The following is a 14,439-nucleotide window of genomic DNA, read 5'->3' as shown; positions in this document are numbered from 1 at the left end:
ATCCCCGTAACCCCTACACCAACACATATCCCACCCTATCCCCCTAACGCTAAGGGTCAATTTATCATAGCCAATCAACCTAACCCGCACATCTTTGGACTGTGGGAGGAAACCGGAGCACCCGGAGGAAACCCACGCAAACACGGGGAGAATGTGCAAACTCCACACAGACAGTCACCCGAGGCCGGATTCGAACCCGGGTCCCTGGCGCTGTGAGGCAACAGTGCTAACCACTATGCCACCGTGCATAAATACAACTGCATTTGCAGAGAGTGGGTCCTGTGGAAGTCCATTATTTTGGGAATGGTAGCATGGTGGTTATGTTACTGGACTAGTAATCCGGAGGCCTGGACTAACGACCCGGAAATATGAGTTCAAATCCCACCACGGCAGCTGGGGGATTTAAATTCAATTAAATAAATCTGGAATAAAAAGCTAGTATCAGTAATGGTGACCATGGCCGCGATTTCCCCTACGTGGGCGGGTCTGTGGCGGGCGAAGTCGGTGGCGAGCCGCGAGCCCGTTGCTGCCTTCATCCCGCTGCAAGACAAAATGTTGCCGTAATGGGGCTTGTTAAGCCCGCCCAGCACGTTACCCGACTCAATTAAAAGATGCAGGTCTGGTGACGTCAGCGCTGACGCGTTTGGTGCCGGTATATTTAAAGGGGCCATGGCCCCATTTGATTTCACTTCTCATTTAGGACAGTTGAGCCTACTGTTAGTGCTCCTTTGGCTGTAACATGAGTTCAGAGGCAGAGGGCTGTTCCACGATTCTGCGATGACTCCCTCCATGTGCTTGTGGAGGGAGTCCGAGCATGCAGGGAGGTTCTCTTCACTGCCAGTGGCCGCAAGAGACCTCCCCAGGAGACCAAGGCAGCCTGGCTGCAGATAGCGGAGGAGGTGACGAGCAGGTCTGTGGTCATGAGGACCTGGGTGCAGTGCCGCAAGTGTTTCAATGATCTTATAAGATCAGGAAAAGTGAGTATAAAGCCACACTTACCTTCATGCTGCTGTACCTCTCATCGCATCCCCATCACTCTGCCTTCCCAACCCTACTCCTGCACATCCCTTGCACCTTCACCCATCCCTCTCTCTCTATCTACATTATCACATCCCCATCTTACTAACCATCCCTCACACTCACCCTTATCCTAATGCAATCATACCAACTAACAACACACAAGGCCACTTAATATTGCCACCTCACTCCATCATAGTCTCCCTCTAAAAATCTATCCATCCATTCCTTACACTCATTCCATCACTCTCACTCAACCTGCTCTTCTTTCCCTCCTTGCAGGAAAAGAGAGCCCAAAATAAGAGGGCGAGGGAGAGAACGGGAGGAGGCCCTCAATCGTTAGCAATCCTCACCAGTTCAGAGCAGGCTGCCCTAAAGATTACTGGAGCGGTCGACCAGCCAGAAGTGGGGGACAGAGAGAGGGGCTCATCAGAACAACATGGTGACAGAATCAGTTTCCATGCATCCACATGGCATTCATCAGTCACTCACATGGGGGCTGATGTCAAGAGACATTGAATGCTCATCATGTGCATAATGGTATCTGTATGCAATCTACATGATATATCTAACTGATCTCTTTACACTCCCACAGGTCCATCAAGAGCCTCCCCCCCCAACACCCCCCCACCACTGTCCAGGAGGAAGAGCGAGAGCACTCCTCAGAGGAGCCTCTAGCCTCTGAGGACACAGCATCACCTGAGACAAGGCACACCAGCACCAGCGCAGATACACACACCTCGGTGGGGCCGTCGCGACACAGAGTAGTGTTGTCACCTGGTGTCTCACACAGCACACGTAAGCAAGAGCAGATGGTGGAGACAGGGTCAGCAGTAGAGGCTCCTCGTCGGAGGGTGCAGGAGTCTCCTAGCTCTGCTCAGCTGCATGCAGACACTGAGCCTTGGGGGCCATCCAGGAAGAGGGCGATCCTGGAGCTGCAGGAACAAGTGCAGGAGGTTCTGACAGGTTTTGCGAGTGCGGTGAGTGCGAGTGCTCAGAGAATTGAGAAATCCTTCTCCAACATGAGCACCACCGTGGTGCAGGCAATCGCGGCTGTAGGTTCCTCCATGGATAGGATGGCCACCTGCATGGAGGACCTAATGCGCCAGTTGCACAAGCACATGATATCTATGCAAAATAGATGGGCATCTATGGAGGATAGGGTTATGATGGGGTGCCCTAATGGCCACATGCATGCAGTTGATTATGCCCTGCACCCATGAGAAGCCAGCCAGAGCTGCAAAGCCAAGCACACACTCAGTAACACTGGCTTCATCAGTGGAAAAGGATATAATTGGCAGACTTGTCAAAAAGGGCATCGGTGACCTGTGTGATGCATCTGAGGGTGGCTGACTGCGAGATGCCGCAAATGTCTGCTGCAGATCCCTGGAAGGAGCCTGAGACAAAGAAGTTGAGGGTAATGGTGACTTTGACAGCTACTGGTAAGGGGTGTCCACCCGATCCTCTGGGCTGCAGGTCTTGCTCCAGCAATCTGCAAATGTCTGCAATGACCTGGCGCGATAGCCTGAGCCTCTTCTCTTTTGGCATTGGTGCTCAGTCATGTTGAGGAAGCTCATCCTCTGCCTGTATACCCTGTGTTGGAGGTATCACCTCCAGTGCGGTCCAGCCCTGTGCTGATGCCCTCTGCAGCATCAGGTGGTTGAGGAGGAGGTTGGCGGTCTTGTTGTTGGTGCCTGGTTCTGCTGGTATTGTGGCTGATCGTGGTCAGATTCTGAGGACCAAGGTGAGAGAGTATAAACCGTACCTATTCTGATGGAATAAATGGCAGGTGAACTTGAGATGACAGAAGCAATCTGCCAATGGTGAGAGAGGTTGTTCCAATGAGGTGACACTAGATAGAGAGCTTGCTCCAAACACTTGCAACCTGCATAAAGCTCAATCTGTTTTCCAAATGCAGTAAGCAACAGCTTTCGAGCTTGGAAAGTGAACAGCTGTGAGATGGGATCTTTTATAGCACATTTCCAGCTGTCAAGTAATGAGATGATTCCATGGCCATTCAACTCCCGCCCAGCTTAACAGACGTGATCCCCGAGCAGCGTGGATCCGTGGGCGGCCTGATAAATTCTAAAGGTGAGCTCAAAATTGTTGTTAATCCTCTGTTAACAAGGTCATAATGACCTAAATTGCCTCCCCCGCCGCTGCATGTCGGGTCTGCTCAGCGCTGACAGACCCGACATTTGGTAAAGGCGCGTGGCGGCGGGTTGACAGTGGGGTTCCAACCCGCTATCAAAAAAAAACTTTTCCACCCGACTTGCCACCAATTGCGTCCGCTGACACCCTGGAAAATCCCCCCCCTCCCGCCCCATGAAACTACCAGACTGTGGTAAAAACCCATCTGGTTCACTAATGTCTTTTAGGGAAGGAAATCTGCCGTCCTTACCCGGTCTGGCCTGTATGTGACTCCAGACCCACAGCAATGTGGTTGACTCTTAGCTGCCATCTGAAATGGCCTAGCAAGCCACTCAGTTGTATTCAAGAAGGCGACTCACCACCACCTTCTCGAGGGCAATTAGGGATGGGCAATAAATGCTGGCCTTGCCGGCAACGTCCACATCCCGTGAACGAATTTAAAAAAAAATTTGTTGGTGAGTAACCCAACATCAACATCATTACAATTATTTTTAAAATGATGCTAGCTCAAATTTCAAATCAAAGAAATATTACAAGTAGATTGTGATGTTAAAATGCATATTTATATTTGGGAGAGCGACATAAACTAGTAAAAACTCCCAAGTAAACATGCCATCACTCTCTCTGGCACATACTTCATACCCTCAATGCTTATGAGGGAGGTTTTCAGATTATAATACTTACTGCTGGTAAAAAAAAAAAAAAAAAAAATCCTTGGAAATACTGCAGAATGTTTACATAAAATACGTACAATTAATCATGATACTATTTAGTATTCATTTTTAAATATATTTTTATAATACATAAAATATCTGTTCTGCACATCAATTTCCTTTCTTATTGATCAAACATCTTTTCTTCTTCTTCATTATATAAGGCTCTGTATTTTTCATCTGTAGGTTTTAAGAAGAGCCTTGAAAGGAAGAGAGAGAGGTGGAGAGAGCTTAGGGCCTAGATGGCTGAAGGCACGGCCGCTAATGGTGGGGCAAATGAAGTGGGACATGCATAAGAGGCCAGAGTTGGAGGAACGCAGAGATCTCGGAAGGTTGTAGAACTGGAGGAGACTACAGAGATAGGGAGGGGCGAGTCCATGGAAGAATTTGAATATGAGGATAAGAATTTTAAAATTGAAACGATGGTGGACCAGGAGCCAATGTAGGTCAGCGAGCACAGCGGTGATGGATGAATAGGATTTGGTTTGCGGTAGGATACAGGCAACAGAGCTTTGGATGTCAAGTTTGTGGAGGGTGGAAGATGACAGGCCAGTCAGGAAAGCATTGGAATAGTTGAGTCTGGAGGGAACAAAAGCGTGGATGAGGGTTTCAGCAGCAGCTAAGCTGAGGCAGGTGCGGAGATTGACGATGTGACGGAGGTGAAAATAGGCAGTTTTTGAGACGGAGAGGATATGGTGTCGAAAGCTCAGCTCAGGGTCAAATAGGACGCCAAGATTTCCAACAGAATGGTTCAACCTGACACAGTGACAAAGGAGGGGGATTGAATTGGTGGCAAGGGAATAGAGTTTGGTGGGGACAAAAGACAATACCTTTGATCCTCCCAGTGTTTAACTGGAGATTAACAGGTTGGACAAGCAGTTTGATAACAAAATGGCAGTGGAGGGGTCAAGAGAGCTAGTGATGAGGTAGAGATGGGTGTAGTTAGTGTACATGTGGAACCTGACGTCATGTGAATTAGCACAATGCACTCCACTGAGCCCGTGAACAATCTGGGATCTGCATATAACTTTCCTCCCCCACATAATTTCCAATCCCTACCCAGCACGTTGGATCCCCATGTTCAGAGACCCGATGCAACAGCTCTGATGTAATCAAATAATATGCACAAGTGCAATGCAATAGACAATTCCCAGACAAAATAGGCAACAGTTCCCAGGCAACCTCGGCTCCAACATATGCGTTTTAGGAATGCACTTCTGCCTTCATACATCCGAGGACTCTTATATGCTCATGTGTAGGAGTCTCTCCCCAATGATGAACCCCTGATTTTATTTTAGCAGTGCTCCAGTCTGGAGAATGGGGGAGAAGAACAAGAGAGGTTTAATAGGACAGGTGCAGGGAGAGGACATGTTGTGAAGAAGTCGTTGAGGAGGGAAGAAAGGCCTACTAAGATGCAGAGAGAGAAGTACATGCCCGCTACTGAGCGAGTGGGAGGAGGGAAGAAAGACGGTCGGGGGATATCTCTGGCTCTGCTAGGAGCAGAAGGTGCAGTGTTGGGCTTTGCAGCCCTTCCCTTACAAAACAACATATTCACTTACTTTGATCAATGTCGCGGGAGAGCCACTGGTATATATTTACAGTGCCATCAGCTTATTAAAATTTGCAATTCCCTAGTTCTATTTTGGTCTTTGAATATAGTAGGCAATATCTCCCACTGTGATAAGACTGGACCCTGTTTGCCATGTATAACCATTATTAAATTCATAGATTGACCATGACTTGCCTGGACCACAGATGCAAAGTTATGTATAGGCCAGTGTGAATAAACATCTTAAAATTAGCCCTATTGCTCCTAATCTTGTCCTGACACAACCTGAACATTTTATACTTGGAAGACAGATAACTAAATGGTACACACTAAGAAGAACTGAAATTATGTGAAGACAAACAGGCTTGCCCCTACATTAAGATTACAAACAGGCTTGCCCCTACATTAAGATTACAAGCATCATTTTGATCAAAAAACACAATTTTTAATCAATTGGAAGGTAAACTCTTTTCCATTTCAGGCACCCAGTATCACCATCAAGCACTCCCAGAACAGGTACAACACAGCCAAAAGCCCCAACAATGTGCTTCAACCCCAAAGCTTCCTACTGCAACTAGTGTACCTTCCCACCCGCATTTTCAACATCAACCATTATTGGGCCTGTCTGACTGACATTGACAATTAATGCCAAATTAGGGATAACTGTGCTGTAGGCCCATTTCCACTAGGAACTGTATTGAGACTGTCCAAACTCATTTCACAACAAACTCACAGCCAGCAGACAAAGGAGACCGTCATCTTATCTGAACCAAACTCCCTCTGGTGAATGGGCAGTGCCGTTATAACCCTCTGTGTCATCCAGCTCTTGGGAGATGAGCTTTTAACTGCCTAAAATATCGTCACCTTGCACATACATCCCATTGACGGTCCACCTGTACAAAGTGATGCAGTTTTTAGCAACACCATTGAAATAAACAGGTTATTGCCTCCATTGAATAACCAAGGAAGGATTTAGTATGAGGGTGTTAAGCATTCGTGGATGGCATTGACAACAGTAACTTCGAACCTAAAAGTTTTCTGGTTTAGAAATATTAACTGGTTACTGTTTAAAATATTGATTTTGAGTGACAAGTTAAGAGACAGGAACTAGGGCAGGGAACTTGAACTTACTTACTACAGGAAACCTTTTTATCCGGCACCGACGGGACCGGCGTGGTGCCGGTGGATCAAAAAGTCCGGATTACAGAGAGGTATACTTACTAAGGTACGAGAGCCCCGTACACGGCCGCAGATCCAGGAGTCCCGGTTGCACGGCAACAGGTGCAGGAACCCCGGTTACACGGCCACAGATCCAGGAACCCCGGTTACACAGCCACTAATATGAAGTAAAACTTACCTGAACCTACTCCTGAATTTTGCCGGTGAAGAAAGATTTCCGGTTATTTAGGTGCTGGTAAAAAGAGAGTTTAGTTTCCTGTACCATGGGTTAAAATTTTCATCCTGTGACTTTTCATAGAATTGACTTTAGTGGTCGTATTTTTCATTGCGATAAATGTAAATAGTTTTGTGAATGGAATTTTACCTCATCAGGGTTCGAATGTGAGAGACCTGGACTACTCTGTGTATATATTCTACAGAATACAGGATAATAACTTATTGGTTGCACAATTTCATAGTTTAGAACTCTTAATGAGCTTGCTTGAGATTTCCTTTGTCTGCTGTTTTGAAGAAGGCATTAGCCAGTTTATTTTAAATCGGTTCAAGCCTCCACTAAAATAGCGGTGTTACATGAACACATTAAGCTTTCATCTGCTAATATCACCAATAGTAATTTCTCGGCTTTTTAAGTGAGCACCATTTAGAGTTAACAATCAAACCTAAATATTCCTGGAAAGCAAAGGGCGCAAATCAGGATTTTTTAAACAAGTGACAGAATCATTAAATAGCTGTTATGTCGCTTAAAAATATTACTATAATTATAGCAAAGTGCCAGCTAACTATTTAGATTCCAGCGCTGGTAGTTCCATATCTCCGCAGATCATCAAATAGCAGAACAGAATTTAATAATAATCTGAAGTAATAAATAATTGTGAACAGACACAACTATAAAATACAGACTAATAAAGAATAATTACGATGCATTAATATTGACCAGCAGTGCAATTATATAGCCTCGGAGCAAAAAAATTTCCATTATTTCTCAATGTTATTATCTGTGATTGGTGTCTCCCAACATCCAAACGCCGATGTTTAGCTGAATTTAAAACTAGTGACTATTTCGCTGCAACTGCACCGGGCAGGATTTGCTCAAAGTGGAAGACCTACTGGAATGTACAAGTGGCCAAAGAATTAGTAACTCTTATATCGCACCGTTTATTGGGTATTAAAGAAGAAAAATGCTCTTTTGCATCTGTGCTGCAATTTTGCAGTGGAAGTTATAAAAGGAATAGACAAGGTGAACGTAGGTAGACTATTTCCATTGCAGGTAAATCAAAGACACAAAGCCAATATCTCAAAATAAGCAGTAGAAACATAGGGGGGGAAATTCAGTTGGTTTGCGCCTCCCGTTAGCGCCTTAAGAGGGCGCTAATGGGGTACAAAGCAACTAGCGTCCGGGCACGGCAATGTTTACGCGCTCGCAAAATTAACTAGACATTTTGCGGCAGCGCTAAACACTGCCGCCACGATCTCCTGCGCCGGCAGATCGTGACGTCAGTCGAGTGCGCAACACCCCAGACCGGATATTGAGTGGCGCCCCCTGCCTTACCGCCTGCCGTTAGCAATGACAGGTTGAGGGGAGCGTTTTGCAGTCAGAAAGGGAGGGGGAGCGCTATTTAAAGGCAACCGCTTCCTGCCTTTTTTTGTTGGTGACATTTTTGCACCACGCATTCTGAGAGAGAGAGAGAGAGAGACTTCTGGAGAGATTCAACGCTGTGTGAAGGAGTTTTGGGTACTGAGCAGTACTTTGCAGGTTCATTTTGATTTGCCCTTCCTTGTATCGATTTAGAAGAGACTGTGGGGGCTGCACTCTGAGCTCTTTCCCTGGGTCTCTCCATTGTTCTTTCCAGCAGATTTGATGTACAGGTCTCTCCAGGCCGAGATTCAGGCCGAGATTCAAGGCTGCAATGAGCAGGATGTGGATGGAGAGCAAAATCAACCCTCCCCTTTAAGATAAAAACAGAAAATGCTGGAGAAACTCAGCAGGTCAGGCAGCATCTGTGAAGAGAGAAACAGGGTTAACGTTTCAGGTCGATGACCTTTCGTCAGAACTCCCCTTTAAGAACTGGCCGGCGCCAGTGTGTCTGTGTTCCATTGCTGACTGACATCACATGAGCTTCGCCAGCGCTCTGAGGTAGCGCCTCGCTCCTCGGCCTTTGCGCCTTAAGGCAGGTGTGAAGTGCCTGATTTAGCGCTCCAACCACCTCCAGGGGCGATAAAAGCCAAGTTTGCCGTCGGAGGCGATAATTAGCGCCAGGCGCTAAACTTTGCGCACGGCCGATAATGGCGCCCCAAACGGGGCGATACTGAATTTTTCCCCCATAAAGCGGGGAGATTATAGAATCATTCAGCACAGAAGGGGGCTGTTTGGCCAATCGTGTCTGTGCCGACTGAAAACATCAGGGAAATTGTTTTCACACAGAGTTGTTGGGATGTGGAATGCTTTGCCTCAAGTGTTAATCAATGCTAAATCAATTACAGCATTCAAAAAAGTCCTGATTAATTATTTAAAGCAGGGTTTGGGGGCGGGAAATCAGGAAAATGCGACCTATGTAAAATTAGCCTCCAAAATGGGCCTAAATTCAGCGCTTGAAAGACGGGAGCAAATGGCCTCCTCATGTATTAACATGTTTCTAGTTATTATTTATAGATCCAATCATATTATAGCAATTTGTCACAGACTGGTCCCATATAGTAAAACCTGTATCTCAGTTTTGTCGAATGTTACTGTTTCTTAAAACATTGTTGGAAGGACTGTTTTAATCTATTTTTTTAAAACAGATAACCTAGCAATAGTGTTTGGGTGGAAACAGCTGAGGGATCAAGTTTTGAATGACATCAAACTTAATTCTAGAAGTGCCTACAGCAACTTACATCAGCAGAAAAACACCAGACTATGAGCATTAAATTTACTTTCTCCAAGTTATAAAGGCACTTAGCAGAAACATGCTGCTTTTGCAGATTCTCCCATTTCAATTTCAAATCCGATTTATCTTCCATTGACTCACCTATTCGCATATTCTTTGTTTCTCTTTTTTTTTAATGCTACTTCCCATCCCAGGCAGACAGGCCATATGGAAAATCAGGAGATTTCCTGAATGCTCCCCCGTGAATGGTTCCATAGCACTGCGTTATAGGAACCTAGGAACAGGAGGCGGCCATTCGAGCCTGTTCCGCCATTCAATGAGACCATGGCTGATCTGCGACCTAACTCCATATACCCGCCTTTGCCCCATATCCCTTAATACCATTGGTTAACAAAAGTCTATCAATCTCAGATATAAAATTAATAATTGACCCAGCATCAACTGCCGTTTGCAGAAGAGAGTTCCAAACTTCTACCACCCTTTGCATGTAGAAGTGTTTCCTAACTTCACTCCTGAAAGGCTCAGCTCTAACTTTTAGGCTATGTCCCCTAGGCAAAGACTCCCCAACCACCAGAAATAGTTTCTCTCTTTTTTATCTTTAAAACTTCGAGCATTAGCGCCGTGCCTCCCCTCCCCTCTTTCCGTCAGATTGACAAGGAAACCCACGTCTTTTCGGAGGAGCCAGTCCACCCCTCTTCCCATCATCTGACCATCTCAGCCATCTAACCATCTCCTGTTTTTCTTTTTCGCAGATTCCAGGTCATTCCACGGAAACTTCCTCTCCTGTGTTCTTTCTCTCGCCCTCCCCCCCCCCTGCCCCCCCCGCACCCCCCATTCTGATTCTATGTAAACGCTTGTCCAGTTTTCATCTTCTCAGTTCTGACGAAGTGTTACAGCCGAAACGTTAACTTGTCTGTCCTCTCCACACATGCAGACTCACCTGCTGCGCGTTTCCAGAACTTTCTACTGCTGTTTCACCTTTGCAGCATTTTCAGTTTTTGGGGGTCATTTTAATTCAGCAGCAAAGTCCTGCATTGTTGTACACTGGAAAATTTATTGTAGTGGTATCCAGCGTCTTAAAAGCAATTTCTATGAAAATGCCAATGCGAAATATCGACACCAGATTCACAGGACACGTACAGTACATAAAGCAACCGTAAGCAATTTAATCAATTAAATCTAGGTTATTATTTTACATTACATGTTGTTAGAATCCTTTGAGCCCTCAGTTTATTGTGCAACAGTCACAACAGTGGCTTGATGTGTTACTACACTGACACACTGTGCCAAAGTGGAAGGGGTGCAGGTCCTCCCCAGTGATTCCTCTTACAGCAAGATCCATGTCACGCTCGCATGCCAACTAGTGGCTAGCTTACAGCAGTACCAGGAGAGATCTAGCGACAGGCCATTTCGGTCAGTGAACAAGGAGACGTGAAGTAATAAGGAGGAGGAAATAAGTTGCAGAGAAAACATCAGCAAACGAGGAAAGTTCTTAAGACAGCTGAATGAAAGAAACGTACGGAACCGAGGTTCAATTTTCCAGTTGCTGCACCACTGCCTAAACTCAAAAAAAAGAGTAACTCTATCACTGCCTCTTACTTCAAGAATGTTATCACTGTGGTAAAAATTCCTCAATCATTATGTGTAGACATTGTAAATCACTTGTGAAGATTTCCTCTGTCGGCTATTTCTTGCGAAATCATAACCACATTCTAAAAGAATGTATTTCTAACGTCAGCAATATTAAACAGAAGAAATCTCCACAAACGCATTTAAAATGGCAACCAGAGGATTTTTTAATCCATTGCCCTCTAAAAGTTCAAAGGTGCAGTATTATTGATCCTTCCTTGTGGTTTTTGAATTACCTGTTTCAGGTCATGTATGGCATTCTCCTGGTTTTTATTCACTGTTATTAGTTTTTTGTTCAACCTTGTTGCTTCCTCCACTGTAAAAAAAAAAGAAACACTAAAATATCTTTAAAATATTTGTGTTACAAGTTAATCTAAAAGGTAGTCCCCATTTTTAAATATAATTTTGTATCTAGAGTTCATCTGTAAGTACATTGGCCCATATTTTCCGATCGCGGGCCTCCCGCGGGCGGAGGCATGCGATCTGGAAAAATCAGCGCCCTTACCTGAGGACTCCCGGGACGCGCACTGTTCCGATGCTGGGCCTCTCCAAACTGCAAGTGTGCGGGCCCCACATATCCCAGGGGCGCAGGTAGTTCACAGCGTCCCTGGGATCAGATGGGCCATGATAGCCAATCACAGAAGAGAATCTCCCTTCATACACTTGACAGGAAGACCTGTCAAATATATGAATGGAGATCAATGAAAAAACACAGTACAGGAAACTTTGTGATATCCGGCACCGACGGGACCGGCATGTTGCCGATCTATCAAAACTGCCGGACATACAAAGTTAATGTTGAAGCATACGGAGGTTTTCATCTCCGTATCTGACAACAAACACTGTTGCTTAGCAACAGCTTCTAAAGAGTCGGCTGCAGCTGCAAGCGTCTCTAGCTGAAGCTGTTGCTATAGCTACAGACCTTGCAGTGCCTGACTGGGAAAAAAAAGAACGAGAACTAAAAAAACTTATAGAAAACGGCTCCTGATTTTTGCCATTAGATCGAGTATTCCGGACATACAACCTCCGGATAAACCAAAGTTTCCTGTAAAATTTTAATTAAAAAATTTTTAAATCACATTTTTAAAATGACTTGAAATTACATAAATTAAGTATTTTAAACAAAAATTAAATTTTTTGAAAAAAAAATTAAAGTATTTTATGGGGCTAAAAATAAACTTACCTTTTTAAAAGTATTTTTAAATGATAAATCAACTTTTTTCTACTCTTATCCTGGTAAAAGCAGGCCTTACACCTGCTTTTACCAGGTGTAAGAATTGTAAGGGTTTTCTGCGGGCGGAGGGTCTCCAAAAAATGGAACTCTCCGCCCGCAGAGGCCCTTCTCCAGCGCAGCCGGAGGATCTGTCAAGGGCATTCTTGACAGATCGGAAATGCCGGTTTTCAGCGCATGCGCTGTGCATGCCTGAAACCGGCATTTCCGATGTCCCTACGGGTGGGTGCACAATGCATACAACACCCGTAGGGATCGGAATATCCGGCCCAATATTTTCATTACATATGTTCATTAAACATTTAAAAGGCTTTATTTAAAAAATACTTTCATTGTAACTGGCACGGATAATTTTTTTCCACAACTATCTAAATTACATCCAGGGAACAACACTATTTGATTATACTAACCCATTCTTCAACCTGAGCTTCATAAAAGGTAACAACATCCCCTACACACAATTCAGAAAGGACCTTCTGACACTTTTTGTTGCGTTTGTAAGTACAGATTACTAATTTGCAATAAAATTCCTGGGTTGTTACAAATTATAGAATCACTGCATGGTCTTTGTTATGAGGAGAGACTTGATATACTGCGACTATTCCCACTGGAGCAGAAAAGGCTAAGAGGTGATTTAACGAAGGTTTTTAAAAATTATTAAAAGTTTTGTTAGAGTGAATAGGGAAAGACTACAGGTATTTCCTGGTTAGGGAGACAGCGACGAGAGGCCATCAATTTAAAGTAGTCAGTGAGAGAGGGGTTGGGAGAAACTTCTTTACGCAGAGAGCTGTTAGAGCATGGAATGCTTTGCTACAGACAGCAGTTGAAGCAGAGAACATTGCACCTTTCAAGTGAAGAGTAAACATTTTAAGCAGATGACAATACAGAGCTATGAGAACGGTGTAAGGCAGTGGGATTTGTTCTAGATTGCTATAGCAAAAAGACGGCACAAACATGATAGTTAAAATGGCCCCCTCCCATGCTATGGCTCCCCTTATCACATGATCGAGGTCACTAACAGCTACAGACAGTAATGTTATCAGCACTCACGGTTTAAGAATAGTATCCAAAAAATTGAGATTCAGAAGAATATAAATGACATTAATCATTTTCTTTAAACTAAGATATAAAAAGGGCTACCAAGGGGAAACCCCTTTCTTTAAATGAAAAGATATCCAGTACAAGGATCTTTAAGGTTTGCTGATACTACATTAAAAATAATAGATTGAAGAATATTAACATTTATTTTGAAAGAATATAACTAATCAACAACTACTTGCATTTGTATAGTGCCTTTAACGTCGTAAAATGTCCCATGGGGCTTCACAGGAAAATTATCAAACAAAATCTGACACCGAGCCACATAAGGAGATATTGGGACAGATGATCAAAAGCTTGGTCAAAGAGGTAGGTGTTAAGCAGCATCTTAAAGGAGGAGAGAGAGAGGTAGCGAGGCGGAGAGGTTTAGGGAGGGAATTCCAAAGCTTGGGGCCCAGGCAGCTGACGGCACGGCCGCCAATGGTGGAGCGATTATAATTGTGGATGCACAAGAGGCCAGAATTGGAGGAACGCAGAGATCTCAGAGGGTTGTAGGGCTAAAAGGTCTTTACTTCATTTCTCTTGCATGCAGGGTGCATTGACTCTGTAAATGAGTTATATGCAGTGAAGTCCGGAATGCCTCAGGTAGACTGAACTGCTGACAGTGTAGACTTAGAGGAATGAAGAAATTATTGGCAGAACTTGCAAGTAATGAGATGCTCAAAATGATTATTGATGTTGTAGCGTTCTGCCCTATGTGTCAAATATGATTTTCACACACAGAATAAGTTGGAGAAACAAAAGATATGTCGTTTTCTAATTGCCACGTTTATTCTTTGATTATTTATTGAGTACTATTCATCAGTTCAGAGAAGTGTAGGTTCTGAATGTACGCATATGCAACAAGCTTTTTCTCTTCTAAGCCTGGTTCACAACTCAAGTGGATTTTTATATTGTTCTGTCTGATTTGGCTTTCTTTATTTGGTGTCCTGACGACATTACCGTATCCATATGCAGGGCACCCTGCCTACAACCTGTTGCAACAGCACCATTTTTTTCCCTCCA

The 14,439-nt window shown here is 44.4% G+C and overlaps 1 protein-coding gene across 1 annotated transcript in view; it reads right to left on the bottom strand.

Annotated features, from left to right (window-relative positions):
• Positions 1-14,439, bottom strand: part of ccdc73 (coiled-coil domain containing 73) — a 207,098-nt gene that overhangs the window by 84,599 nt on the left and 108,060 nt on the right. Inside the window, exon 10 of the mRNA XM_086008260.1 lies at positions 11,342-11,421. Within this exon, the coding sequence (XP_085864386.1) occupies positions 11,342-11,421 (80 nt within the window). The remainder of the gene's footprint in view (positions 1-11,341; positions 11,422-14,439) is intronic.

This window comes from Somniosus microcephalus, chromosome 15, assembly GCF_052327205.1.
Source record: "Somniosus microcephalus isolate GS21.2 chromosome 15, FLI_Smic_1.0, whole genome shotgun sequence".
In the NCBI taxonomy this organism is placed as follows: Eukaryota; Metazoa; Chordata; class Chondrichthyes; order Squaliformes; family Somniosidae; genus Somniosus; species Somniosus microcephalus.
This window is presented reverse-complemented; position numbering and strand designations above follow the sequence as displayed.